The 14,924-nt window shown below is 38.4% G+C and overlaps 1 protein-coding gene across 1 annotated transcript in view; it reads left to right on the top strand.

Annotated features, from left to right (window-relative positions):
- The window catches only part of LANCL3 (LanC like family member 3), a 37,629-nt gene extending 23,070 nt beyond the window's left edge, over window positions 1–14,559 (top strand). Inside the window, exons 2-5 of the mRNA XM_036378710.2 lie at window positions 4,903–5,026; window positions 5,805–6,002; window positions 6,950–7,157; window positions 8,200–14,559. Of these exons, the coding sequence (XP_036234603.1) occupies window positions 4,903–5,026; window positions 5,805–6,002; window positions 6,950–7,157; window positions 8,200–8,359 (690 nt within the window). The 3' untranslated portion in view covers window positions 8,360–14,559. The remainder of the gene's footprint in view (window positions 1–4,902; window positions 5,027–5,804; window positions 6,003–6,949; window positions 7,158–8,199) is intronic.
- Window positions 14,560–14,924: the final 365 nt, after the last annotated feature.

The following is a 14,924-nucleotide window of genomic DNA, read 5'->3' as shown; positions in this document are numbered from 1 at the left end:
GTGTTATCATCACCTGAAAGAGAAAAACCTGGCTGTGACATTGCATGGAAAGGTTCCTGAACAATGCCAGTTCCTTCTTTGGCAGGAAAAGATCAAGCTTGAGGAATGAACTGAAATACCATGTGCTGCTGTAAGTATCATGAAATTACCAGTGTCTGCCGTCTCGCTGAACACAAATATGTACATCATTTTTTGCAGCATTTTGAGTTATTATAACTAATTCACAAGCTCCCTCTGCTGGGCTCCCAGCATAGGAGAGCAATGGCAAAGCTCCTGTGATGTTATTTGCAGACTGACCCATTTTCTTCAGCTTATTTTGACACTTTGTACAGCATCAGAAATAGTGTACAATCAAATTCATGTAAGTGGCTTGTTAGAAGTGTTACAGAGAGAGATTTGATGTGTTAGATGCATAATTAAATGTTTTTATGTGCATGGAAGGTTTTTTCCACAATAATGTAACTGTAGCTGTTACCTCCTGAAAGTTCTCATGCATCTATCAAAAGATCGTGATACTTGATTTCAGTAATGCCTTCTGTCACAGGAAAGAGCTCTGAGGAAATAAATACAGACCTGTTTAAGGAATTAAAAGCTTACAGTCATCAAAAACACTCCATACAGTATGCAGTTTGATGTAGCAGTGGTTTTCAAAATGAGCCAAGGGGTTGTTCAAGCATTCAGAGGAATGAAAAAGTGCTGAAAATGTAACTCTAATCAGAACAGCTCATCCTGCTGCTTTCTGCCTAATCCTCAAGGTCAAGATTTCTGTCTGCAGTTTTTAAAACACATACATGGGGCTTAGCACTGTCATAACCAATAATTGCAAAATCTCTTTTAGGAGATTAAAAGGAGTTGTGAAATTATTGACTTCCAACTGAACAATTTCAGGGTGAGAGATTGCTTACAAAAAGCAGAATGATGCTCTGTGATTGCTGTAGACATAGCACTTCCTGGCTGCCTTTTAACAGGGATTGACTGAAAAAAAAAGACTTGCCTTAAGTAATTCACAAAATTGTGGAGTGCCTTTATGGGAAAAGGCATATTGTCTGCAGTGGCACCAGAGAAAAATGGAGAGACTTTATGAACAATCACAGTGGCTTTTTTTACTGCAAGTCAGGCTCCTAGACACAGACAGTGGTACAAACAGAAAGTATTAATGTGCTGCCTATGTGTTGTGCTTGAAGTAACAGGTAGCTGGGAATGTAGCTGTCACCAGTGTGAGTGGAGCAATTATTTGGCAGCACTCAGCATCACTGGACAATGATGTGAAACAGAAAATAAAGAACTCCAGCGACCAATTGATACAGAAATTGCAGGGAGAATGTGGAATGCATGTATTCCAAACTTCAGTCTAGTGAGGAGGCTAAAATAAACATTTCCAACATCAACTGAGACAAAATCACCTCTTTTGACTAAAGTGGGCAGGGCACCTCTACTTAAGCAGGAAAAGGAACGTGTATGATGTGTGTGTTTGATAAAGAGCTGAAAGATGAAGAGGGGCTTTTTACATGGGCATGTAGTGACAGGACAACAGGGAATGGCTTTAGACTGAAAGAAGGCAACTTATATCTAAATACTGGGAAGGAATTCCTCGCTGTGAGGGTGGTGAGACACTGGAACAGGTTCTTGTGGAGAAGTTGTTCAAAGGTGGATGGGGCTTTGAGCAATCTGGTCTAGTAGAAGATGCCCCTACCCATAGGGGGGGGACTTGGAACTAAATGGTCTTTAAGGTGCTTTCCAACCCAAACCATTCTGTAATTCTGTGGTAGAACAGGTTGTGATGTCTTCAAGAATACAAAAAGAAATTAGGTGAAATTTTAAAGCACTAGCAATATATCTCTTAGTGTCATTAGACTTCCATTCAAGTACTGACATGATAAAGAATTACTTTAGCCATGCTCATATTAAGTGACATTCAAGAATTTTCTCAAAATATGCATCTTATCTCAAGTATGAATTTTTTTTCTAGGTAGCATATTCTCATATTGGCTTTATTCTGCATCAAAGCATCTGATGGCTCTAGAGGACATGATATCAATATATGATTTATCCCTTCAAAGTCTGAGGATGATCAGTCTGTTTCTTTTCTGTCCCTAATTAAACATTACTTCAGTAATTCCCAGGGGCAAGGAAATGACTAGACTGAAATGAAAATGAAGTTTGTAGGACCACAGTTGCACCGTCTATGGTTATGATTAATGTGTTTTATGATTGTTGTTTTGCTCATAAGATTTAGCTGTTTTTTTTAAAGATACTCTGAGGGAGCGTACAGAGACGAGCCACAGCTTTTATTTTTTCTTGTAAGGTGACAGAAATCTAAGGAGATTTTAACACAAAATTGATTGAAGTAAAATATTGGAGATCTTAAATGTGATTGCTGATTATTCAGCCTTTGGCAGGCCACTAATAGTGATGGTAAGTGAGAGTTCCTGTTCCAGTCAGCCATTTCCCAGCATAAGGAGCAAATGCAAATCCTTCATACTTAAGTGTTTTGGGAAACAAGCAGCAACCCTACAATGACTGTGAATTGAGTGACTTAAACATAAAGATTTATTTATTTAGCTGTTAGTTAGGGACACATCTACCTGGTATAAGCCCACAGATCAGTCCAAGAGGCCAGAAAAAGGCTGTTTCCAAGATACACAAGTCATTTTCTTTCCCTTTTTCTTTGGTCATGTGGAAGTGGTTCAGGTAGGTTGATTTCTACCATTCATTCATGCTTTTAAATACTGTTTTTCATCTGTCTTTGCATATGGGCTGCTTTTTTCATTCTGAAAAAGAGGGGACATTCATTAGCATATTTCATTGTGCCAACCAAAAGTGTATACTTATTCTTAGTCTATACTATATGAATGTATAGACTTAGGTATTCATAGTGCTCAAGTGTTTTGTCTTTTTACATACTTTATATTGAAAAACAGTGAACAGTGCATTCTTATCTAGCTGATACATCTTCATGCAGCACCGTGGAAGGCTGGATTTAGATAGAAGTTTATATCCATTTAAAATACACAATCAGCATTCTAAAACAGTCATTAGTTCAATTTAAAAATTAAATGTGCTGAACATAAAAATAAGCTGAGCAAAACATAGTTTGTATTGAAAGCTAGTTGATAATATTAAGTGAAGGAATCATTACATAGAGAAGATGAACTGATTAAGATTTTTCTAACCCACATGCCTTTCAGAATTACAATTAGAAGAACCTATCCTTCACATTTATTTTTAAGGGATGATCTTATTAATGCTTTTACAAGTTATGGAATTCAGAGGAGTAGGTCCCAAATTTCAAGACAGTAAAATGAGAGCTTTGGAGAGAATTTAGTGTTTCTCACCAGGTCTTTGCTCTCCTCATTTGCTAAGATTCAAACCATCTCTTTAAATTCTGTGAAGCTAAGACAATTAATTTTAAAATGCCTGGAAATGAGTGAAGTCTCCAGATGTTAATGGCTTGTTTAATTCTACTGCAGTGACATTAAAGAACACTAATCAAGATGAGAACTAGGTTGTTTTCCAGGTTGTACAAATACCAGAGTCATTTGGAGCAGCTGTAATAAAATCCCTTGTTATCATGGAGCAAGGTGAGACACACAAACAAGGTCTTTCAGCCTTTATTTTTCAGTCAAGTTTGAAGTGACATTAATTATCTGTAGCATCTTTTAGGATCCAAATGAGAAAATATAGTTTATAACAAATGTTCTCTCCATATTAAACCTATCAGCATTTTTTAAACTTGGAGAAGTAATTGTCAATCCTATGATAATACAAATTATAGCAAGCCCAAAATGTGTTCAGAAACATTTCAAAGACATTATTTTGTGATATTCTAGTTAATTTTAGGATTGCTCTTTATCTTGTCAAGATTGTTTGTACAGTCTTTTCCTTTTTTTTTCTGTATCATTTTTCCTTTTTGCTTTCTCAGTTCTCTTTTCACAAGTTGAAATATATTTCTTCAAAGTACTGCTGCCATCTGGGCTTTCCCCTAAAGCTAAAACAGTACTTTGGTTAAATTATTTATTTGTCCTAGGTATTGGTCATTAATGTCCAGGTGTGGCTGACACAGGATATTGCTGATGATTGCTGTGAATTGCATGTAATTAGAGTTGTAGTCAAACCCTGTAAAACTGATCTCTCACTGGATGCTTGAGATCATTAACATGGAAAAGTTCATGTCTGGTGAAATGTGTGATTTGTCAGTCTCACTTCTGACACCTCTAAGAGTAAGGCATTAGTCATTTTTAGGTACTGCATTCACCTGTTTGTGATGCTAAAGTCCCACAGGCATAGCTGGTCTATCCTCATAGAAGCCTGTCTTGCACTTCATTTTTCTTAGCATTTTCCTGTATTAAGAAAGTCTGATTCTTTTACTAAGAGGTTTCTAAACCCTCACATATAGTAGTGATTTAGTAACAATTTAATAACTTTCTTGCTTCCTTTTTTTAAAAATCTTGTGTGTAGAAAAATCTGTCTGGGTCAGTGTGTCCCAATAAAGCCTGTAGCATTTACTTCTTTATCTTTTCCTTTGTCTTCTCCTAATGCCTCTTCCCCCAGTCTGGAGGCTGCTGTTCTGCAGCTTGCCTGCTGCTTGTTGTCAGCTTCCATCAGACTGAAGGATTTCTGGGAAGGAAAGACTCTTACAGGGCCTCTTTTCACCTCATCTGTGCAGCTAAAGATTTGACATTCACTTCCTGAGACAGGATGAAACTCTGGTTTTGAGAAACATTATGTAAATCAACTGTGTTATGTAAGGAACTCCTAATAATGATGTACATTACAGCATATTTATAAGATTAAAGGCAGTACTGCATCCTGTGCACTGGCAAAAAAGCAGACTCCTGAAAAAATACCTTAAAAATTGAATAATTATAATAGACTTGATGTTTGTTTGATGTTTCTGTTTAGGTGCTGACTGCAGCACAAATTAAATCAATTTGCCTGGCCATACTAGAATCAGGAAAACAGTATGCAGTGAAGAAGAGGAAACCAGTCCCACTGATGTATTCCTACTATGGAACAGAGTATCTTGGTGAGTAAAACACACCAACACCTCTGAGAGTGGTGCTGTGTGGAGATGCTGAGCTAGGAGGCATTTCAAGAATAAAATACATAAAATCTACAGTGTGGGATTTCTCCTGAGCCAGTTGGGACCATCCATCCTCCTCCTCCTCCTCATGGGCAGCTGGGTCAGAGCTCACCTGAAGCAGAGGGGAAAGGCCACTGGGCAGGGCCCTTGTGGGCTTCTCAAGGCACAGAATCACTGCAGAAAGTGTGAGATTGGCTCACAGTTCCCTGGCAGAGGAGCAGAGAGAGCAGTCACTGAGTTGTGTGTTCACAGACCCTGGCAAGTACAGACAGTTCTTGCACTGAAATTTAGGTGTTACCTGACTGATACTGTCAAGTCAGTAACTGGAAATACCAATTTATGGCCCAGTTTCAATTTGCATTCAGCAAATGCAAATATATGGCCCAGATTCAGCAGTGTGTTAAGAAGAGTAACACCTTGAAACAGAATTCAGTTCAGGTTCAGTTTAATTTCCTACAGTGAGTTTCAGTCATATCAGAGTGAGAGCAGCAGGAATTCATACATATATTTTGCAGAGCTAGAGGAACTAGAAATGACAGAAGTAGTAAAATGTGGTGTTAGGCACCTAGAAATCTTTTATTCCAAGCACTATTTCAGTATGCATAAAGAAGATGAAGGAGCCATGCTATTGACAAGGAAACCTATCCCAAGGGAAAGTTGCAATGAGGTGCAGACAGGACCTAAACCCACCCTCTAATTCAATTGTTTCTCTTTTTTCCAGGGGCAGCACATGGGCTTTCCTCAATCCTGCAGATGTTGCTCTCCTATTACGAGTACCTGCAGCCAGCAGATCAGGAGCTGGTGTGGCAGAGTGTGGATTTCCTGATGGACCAGGAGCAGAACAGCAACTGGCCCCCTGAGCTGGGGGAGACCATCGAGAGGGAGAACGAGCTGGTGCACTGGTGCCATGGAGCTCCAGGTTCTTTTCCCATTGATCTATGCACAGCCAGATGCTGATCACATTGCTTTTCCATATTAGGTGATTCCATGTAGAATCTCAGGTTAAATTCGACCAAAGTGAAAAAAAACCCAAAGGACATAACGAAGTTACACTTTGAGATGGGGAAATTCATTAATTGCTATTGTTCTTCCCCAGGAAAACCTGTATCCCATCACTGTTCTTGGGTAATAACACAGATGTAGCTTACAAGAACACTTCAGCTACTGCAGTGTTTGTTAAATTCACACCACAAGTCAGCTGAACATTTCCTTAGGCACTTGAGTTAGTTATGTGTCATGTGCATAAGGTTACTGTGAACTGACCTGTGCAGTGCTCTGGTGAAGATTATGACTAATTTATTTAAATCCCCTCTAAAAATAAACCAAATAGCTTTTTTTTTTAGCAGAAGTTAGTATGCATAACTGTGTATAACTAGAATAAAGCAGTGTATGCCTCATTGGGGAAAAAAAAGTGAGTTTGTTTTTGTCATTTAGTAAAAGTTTGTATCTGTTGTCAATGTAAGAAGTTACTTTGCCCATCCTTGTGTTTCTGTCAATGTAAGCAGATGAGGTAGATGGGGATTTGGAGCCTATAGAAGACAGTGCCAAGAGTTCAGTGTTTAAAGGCAAAAATGTGACTGCTCTTTTAAAATTATGAAAGTCTGGGAATGTTGGAGTAAATCCTGAAATTCAATAATACCTTGAAAAGATTGAAAGTGGTATTGTCACAGGGAGTAGATAATTACATTTACTGTGTGTTTTTAGCATAGCAGATACTCCCCCTTCATGGAGCATTTTGAGGCTACACTGACATGTCTAGAGCACAGCCTGCAGTTTTTTTAGTGTATTAATCTTTATTTTCTTAGGTGTTCTTAGAAACCCTTGGTGTGCTTTTTACAAAAGACAACCTCACTGCTCTTTTCCTAGGCATTGCATATCTTTTTGCCAAAGCTTACCTGGTTTCCAAGAAGCCTCAGTATCTGGACACTTGTATCCGCTGTGGAGAGCTCACCTGGCAGAAAGGCCTCCTGAAGAAGGGCCCTGGCATTTGCCATGGGGTGGCTGGTAGTGCTTATGTGTTCCTGCTGCTCTACAGGCTCACTGGCAACTCCAAATACATATACAGGGCACAGAGGTGAGCATTCCTGTCTTCTGGATTTAGGTAATGCCAGAAAGTTTCAGGAACGTTGTTAGAGCAGAGTCTGTGATCACCACCCTCGGATGTAACCTGAGTGTTGAAGGTTCAGGATCAATTCTGGCTGTGAGTTCTGGGCTGGGTGCAGTCTGTGGGAGCTCTGCAGTCCCATTCCAGGCTGCCTGGGTTCTCCCAGACTCTCTCCTTGCCCAGGAGCCTGGTTCCTACAGAGGGAACTGGGCTGCATGTGGAGGGGTCACGTGCATCCAGGTCCATTCTGATGTGGTGGCAGAACTCACACAAGCTGTGTGCCCAAGTCCAGGAGTAGGGTAAGACATGATTTGTTAGGATTTTTTTCAGAGCATTTAACACTATTCCATATCATTAGAAGTGAAAAGTAAATACAGGATATGGTGTGTAGTTATTTTATATTTTTTTATTTTCTCATTCCCACCTTTGGCTTAGCTAGTGGGGTTAATTCTGTTTTGTCTGAGTGCAGGCACATGTGGTCCAGTAAAAATTCTCTCATGGTGCTGCAGTTATCTTTAACTATGTATCTCTAGTTTACTGTACCTGTTTAAAAACATACTATTCCATGTTTGTTACTGTTTTCCTTACAGCACAGAGTAACAAGGGGAAGTGGTATAGTAATTAAGATGACTGATTTTCAGCCTTTTGCTTATTTTTTTTAATTTGTGTAGCTATTTCAGCATTACACAATTTGTTGCATTGATGTGAAACATTGCTTGCATCCTAAAAGTTATCAAAAAGTATTTGTTTAATGATACATATTACAGAAATCAGAAAAAGTTTATAGCTCTCAAACAAGCATAATGCACACACGGATTGCAAAGGTTTGTCTCTTCTGGATCTAATGAACCTCAGTATCTTGTGGAAATTGGATAGTGTAGAATTTGCAGAAAAGGTTAAATACTGATCATTCTACTTTCTTAAATTACTGAGTGTTATGAAAATGATGCTTCCAAACATGTAGACTGAGAGGAACACAAAGTAATAACAAACTCTTTTTTTTCTCTCTTAGGTTTGCAGAGTTCTTATTTACAGAAGAATTTAAGTCTGGTTCCCGGGCACTAGAAAGTGTATATAGTCTGTATGAAGGTTTTTCAGGAACTGTGTGTTTCCTGACTGACTTGCTGCAACCCAACCAAGCCGAGTTTCCTCTCTTCAGTGTCTTTGTCTAAAGACTGATGTTCTCCAGGGCCAGTCCTGGAGGTAGTGGGAGAGGGCACCTGCAGTTCCACTTACTTTTCCAGACAGGCTATGTACAAAACGAGCTGGGGTACCACTAATGTTAGCCTTAATGTAGCTGGGAGTCAGATCAAAACCAACACACACTGGGGCTTGGGGGGTGGGGAAGTGTGTGGTCAAAATAAATGGGTCAGTGGGGAAAAAAAATGGGGGAGCTGATTGAATCTGATGTCATAGATATTTATCTAATTATTCAAGTGAGAGAGAAAGGGGCATTATCAAACTTAATTTGGTGAAAAAAGGCAAGCTAGAATTGCAGGGATATGCAAAGAAGAAACAGTGATGCACCTAAAAGATTTTAAAAAGAGTCCCACAAAAACTATTCATGGAGCAATTCACTAACTGGGGAGGGTGTTGTAGACATGTCACTGCACTGCACAAAGGCAAAATCTGGGGCTTTTTTACCCTAAACCACATCTGCTAGTTTTAGTAAAATATATTAGGAAAATCTGTATCTTTGAGCTCTTTGGTCCTCATATAATGGCAGTTCTGTAGATAGCTGAGTGTTCAGGCTGCAGTTTCACTGTTCACTTCAGCAAGTGGGGTCTCATTTGGGTAAATGAGCACTGAATTGGACCTTTCCTACTAGAGCTTAGTCTGTGGCAAGGAGCTGGTCTCCTTTCTGATCTGCTGTAACTGTGTCATGTCTTGTCTGTATTTTCCCAGTCACATGGTAGATGGGTGGAGCCATGGAGAAGACTTGGATGGAAAAGTTCTGTAGCAAAGATGCAGTAGGCAGATGCTTTCTTCATGATAGAGCATTGCCAGATAAGTATTGTTCAGTGATACAAAAGCTTCCTTTAAAAATTAATTACTTATAGCAGCATTTCTGAACAGTACCCTAAGTTTTTCAGATGATGGAAAACCTATTTTCCATGATGAATTCTTCACTACAAACCCTGCAAAGTGAATACAGTCATGGGGTGGCATACTGATCCTCAGAAAAAACCTGATAACAAAACTCAAAATTGCTTTTTTTCCTAGTTAGCAAGATATTGTATATGCCCAAATGATTTTTAGCTAGAAAATAATTTAGATAGGAATAAATGGTTTGCTCAATCCTAGTTGCACTAGCATGTATAGTTGCAAATACATGCTGTTTTCTGTGTATTGTAGATATGATGAAATGGTACTTGAAAGCTAAAGAAAACACTAACGTAGATTTGTACTAAAAAATAGAAAATTAATATCTGTATTTAAAATCTATTTACTGTTTATTTATTTTTATTTATATGTTAATAATATATATAAAGACAAATCAGGGAAGACCAATATGTCAAAAACTGAAGTTGGAGAGAAAAAGCTGCTGTACACGCACTGCCAAACAATGCAGTCCCTCTTCCTGCATTCTCAGCTGGAGGAGATTACAATTTCTTTATTTTTAATGCCTAATGGATTAAAGTTCCCATTTCATTTCAGTGGGCTTTGATCAGGCTATAAGATGGAGCTGGGTCTTGAAATCCTCCCACATTTTAATATAATAATCCCTTCCTGCTCTTGCTACTGTTATTTTAATGAGATGGCTTACATTATTATGAGCTGCAGATAAGGATTTCTGTTACTCTGTCTTGCACTATGCAGCTCTAATTAATTACTTAGAAATAACCATAGTTCTCTGGTGAATAAAGCAGTGCAGTTCTGTATCAGTTTGTCAAGAATTTAGGTATCTTTTAGTGAATGGAAATGTTAAAATTCAATATACTTATGTGTTTATTAAAACACATAGGTTAAAAGGCTGTATGGTCTTTTAAGAAAGCCACTAATGTCACTTACTTGGTTACTCTGAGCAGTGAGATGTGTGCACACAGAGGGATGAATTCCATAGGGAGGGTGTACACATGAGGCTGAATCAAAAAGTCAGTGGATATGGGAGTGTGCTCTGCCCAGCCCTGTGGAAATGCTCCTGTTAGACCAGAGCAGAGGCAACTGTCAGCAGTGAAGATCCCAAATCCATTAGGATTTTTTATCTAGTTGGTTCCTGTAACACATTTGGCTCCTATATTTCATAACTGGAGCCTTCTTAAGGAAAAGTTTAACGAAGGTAAAACTTGGCCTATCCACTTCTTCTAAATGTGAATCTTCACAAATGCCAGGGAATAAACATTGAGCTCAGTGTCAGTTTTCTAGTGTTTTTTCCTGTGTGTCTCTGTCTGTAGAATTTCTTCCAGTTCACATTCAGAGGAGACTCTGATCTTCTCTATGTTGTGAGCAACAGCACACTCAAAACAGATCTCCTGTCCCCACAGCCATTCTCTGTATATGAAGCCACATGTTTTGGAGAGACAAAACAGTTATTCGAGTAAAAGTTAGTCCATTCAACAATGAGAAAACCCATGGAACCACCCAGTGTTTGAAATCTAGGTCCCAAACATTTCTGCAGGTTATGTGAGTTCAGCACTGGTTCTGGCAAGGGCAGCACACGAACATCCAGTCTCATGGGATACATCTGGTAAAAATCTTGGAACATACTTGTTCATCTCTTTCATCAGACATGGCAGTTTGAGCTCACTCTCAGAGATTTGTGGCTTTTCTTACCTGACCTGGCTGGGTTAAGGTGGCTTCTAGATGTGCTGCAGTCACAGCTTCTGAACACAGTGCAAATACACCCCAGGGCTCTTTGGAAAATGCTCATTAAATCAGCAGGGTTTTTTCAGCTTTCCCTTCTTTATTTTCTTATCTGATTTTTTTCTCTCTAATATATATGCTCTTACAAATGTGCTGTTGCAATCTTTATTTGTTGCTTTTAAGACATTGACAGAACAGCAACCTGAGTAGAGCTGTCAGCCCTTTCCAGTGTAATAAAAATTAAGGTCCTCTGTGTACCCTTCTTCCTGCTTTAAGAAATCAACCTTGCAAACTTTGCTAGACATTCTCCATGGAATGCTGTCTCCTCCTGCTCCCAAACTGGGCCCTTATGGACTGGAAAATGTATTCCTGAACACATTAACAGATTCTGCCCTGGTGCTGTCAAAAGACTGTGTTGTGGGAAATTGGAGAAGCCTCTTCCAGGGTGTAAAACACAGTAACTACGTCATGTTTGCACATTAGTTCCTTGGTTGTGTTTAGTTTCTAAAGTGTAGGTAATAGGAATTTAAGTGATATAATAGTATTTCTGATTATGCTGTTAAAGCAAAGAGGATGCATTATGTGGGTATTGGTGCTTATTTGTGATGTACCTGTGTTTGTGTGGTGCTATTTGTGAGTAAAGCTGTAGATTACACATCACTTTAAGGAGCTATATACTGTTCATGACTTTTAGCCCGCCATCCATAGATTACTGTCAGGGAATAATTTTGAGGGAAGCTAGATCTGTAGTGCCCAGATTTATTGATTTTAGGATTCATAGAACCAGATGCTGTAAGTTTTATCAGCAGTACAGTTCTAACAAATATATCTTTATTTTCAATTGCTACTCACAACTTCTCATCATAATAACATGTTTATTTTGTTCCACTGCTTTCAATATCTGCTTTGATTGCATCATTGTTGCCTTCAATTTCCCTGCTTTTGTTTCCCAACCTTTGAATAACTTGAAGAGGCTGAAGAAGCAGCCCAGGTCTTTTGTTCTTGAAAATAAGATTGATTGATTTTGCTTAAGCAGGGTGTTCTACTAACTTGCATTACATTATTTTATGCTCCCAGATGGTCTCTTCTCTCTGGCTGTGCCATTTCCCACCTGCTAAGAAAAAATCATTATCTTGTATAACAACTGTCACTGGTGTTTTACTTCATTAAATAAAACAGAGACTTTCTAGGGAGCATGGTCATTTCTCCATGCTTCAGTGTTTCAGTTCTGTCAAGACAATTGAAACCAAGTGAAATGGCTAAACATTCCAAAATTCATTTTTAAGTAGTTCTGGGAAGTATACATAAGGGAATGCAAGGAAAGGGATCACCTTTATTGCTACTCTGTCAAATTAAGTAATGCCACTTTGATGTTCTAATACTGATTATATATGGACATGGAAAGAATATGACAAGAATACTGATCAGTATTTTTAATACTGTGGAAAAAAATGAACCATAGGTATCTGCTGTATTCAGAAACATGGAGGGGCAATATGTGCAAATGGAAACTTTGATAAGCAATCAAGTTTTTGTACTCATATAGTTTTCTGCATATACAGTTACAGCATCTGCCAACATATTGCATGTTTTATGCCAACAGTGACCTATTTTAGTGTATGCATGCATTTTGAGACTATATCCTTGTTCTTTGGATCTCTGAGGTCTGCCAAGTAAATCTCAGGTGCAGTAATCTTCTACATACCTTGAATATTCACTGGCATGAGTGCATATTCTAATCTGTAGGAAGATTAGTATATCAGGACTAAAATTGCCCGATTGATTTTCAAAGAGTAATCGTGCTCTGAAGAATTAACAATTGCTGGCTGGCAGCACAGCCTGGACTGCTCTGAGAGATATTTCATTTCATATAAAGATCTCTAAGACTAAGTAGTAGCAGCAGAAAGCTAAATTGAAAAGAAAGAAGAAAATGACCAAAAATCCCACTATGAGGGGAACAACATACTTCAAAGCCATAAGCCAAAAATGCTCAGGGCCCACAAAACAATACAGCAATTTAGGGAGGTGAACAGGCATTTTCCAAAGGAATAGCACAGTAGTGGTACAGTAAGCACTGTGCATGTTTCAGCTGCCTTGAACAGCACTCCATTGCCATTATAGCAAAGTCATCAAAAGTTAAAAAACATTTGCCTGTGAAGGAGTTGCCTGTAGCTGAACCTACTGCCTACTCCTATCTTTTAATGGAACAGAAGTGATGTGCACTATCCATGATAAGGCAGATTAAATAAATACATTCAAGAAGCCAATAGCACCAACTTTCAATCTTGCCTTTGAATATTAAACTTGGCTAATTTGTACTGTCGCCATTGGTCCTATACCTCGTATATTGGAAATTCTACATCATGCTCTCAAAAAACAAATTTATTAATACCAATCTGCTTGAAAATACGTAAGGCCATATTTATTTTAATGCTTAGAAGGGAGTCCCTTGACTTTCTTCATGGCATGACTCAAAGAGAAGATGGAGGCATTTAGGACAAGTACAGTAATACCAATTAGAATGGCAGAAAATGATTTCAAAGCTTATTTTGCCAAGTGGTATAATGATATTTGAATACAAGAGACTTTAAAGTGTACTGATACCCAGCAACAGCATTGTATGACTATGTAGAAGTCCTTAAGTCAATTATATCCAATAGGGAATAGAAAACAGATTCTAGTCCAACATATATTTTTATATCATATAGAAGAGAAAGGCTGTGTGATCAGAAATTTAACTCTGCTTCTGTCTTCATTGCCATGACCACACAAGAGAGAAGGATGTCCTTTAACAATGGTCTGGTTTTGCCACTGAATTGGCCTTCTGCACTCATTTTAAGAGCCTGATAGGCCACCTGCTGATGTCCGTGGTGAACCTCTGCTTGATTCCAGGCATGTAAGGTAGCTCCTTCCACATGTGTGAAACAGGGGTTAAACTATGTCATTCCAGACCCCAGGCCTACAAACTTTCCTTTACACATGAGTCCCATGGAATTAGTAAGGCTTGTCTGCATGGTATGAGGAAAGCACAGGTGTTTGCATATGCAGGGCCCTGTTTGATGGCAATTTATACACATTTTATCTTGAGATCTCTGCAATAGACGTGAATACCAATACAAATAAAAAGTACAGGGAACTTAAATGGCATTATTTAATGTCTAGTTTGTGTTGGTGACACTTGATTATTCAGTATATTCCAGTGTGTGATGTTCATTCCTTGAGTATGTGCCACACCCTAGATTGGTTTCTCAGTGTTACAGCCATTCACAGCCATGATGTGGTACAAGCCTGTAGAATCAAGGTTGATTTGATTCTTTAGAGATGCACCTTATTGTTTGAAAGCAGGACCCCTGCTTTTCTAATATTTTAAACACTGTGATCTTTCAGAATGTGTTTATTGTATTAGTTTTGTATTGTAGATTATGATAGAAACTAGATTTTATAGCTTTTTAAAAGCAGTGATAATACTAAGCTTCATAGTGGCAGAACAAACTGTGTATATCCATATTATGAATATTAAAGCTGTGATTATATTTTGCCTTAAATAAAAGTCCAACCTTGAAGAGTATGATTTTGCATTAGATTGTTTATTTCTGTACTTACCTTTCATAGTGCTGGCAACACTTCCTTCCAGAATAGTCATGACTCAGTGCTCCAAAAGCTTTTCAGTGGTTATCAAAAGTAAAATAAATCATTTTAGAATGAGATAAATCATCCAGGCTGCACACAGCACTTAGATAAAACACCTTATGGTAGTTTCCTATAAGACAAGACAGGTTGTTTTTGGCCTGTAGATTGAAGTTTCCCACTGTAGGTATTTATTTTCAGGTATTTATTGTCAGTCTGCTTAAATCTCAGTTTCCATAGCCTCTTCCCTTTCCAGAAAGACACTCCATTCCCAGTGAAGAATACAAGCATTAAATTCACCTTGGC

The sequence above is a fragment of the Molothrus ater genome, chromosome 2 (genome assembly GCF_012460135.2).
Source record: "Molothrus ater isolate BHLD 08-10-18 breed brown headed cowbird chromosome 2, BPBGC_Mater_1.1, whole genome shotgun sequence".
NCBI lineage: Eukaryota > Metazoa > Chordata > Aves > Passeriformes > Icteridae > Molothrus > Molothrus ater.
Note: the sequence above shows the minus strand (reverse complement) of the source record. Positions and strands in the feature narration are given on the sequence as shown.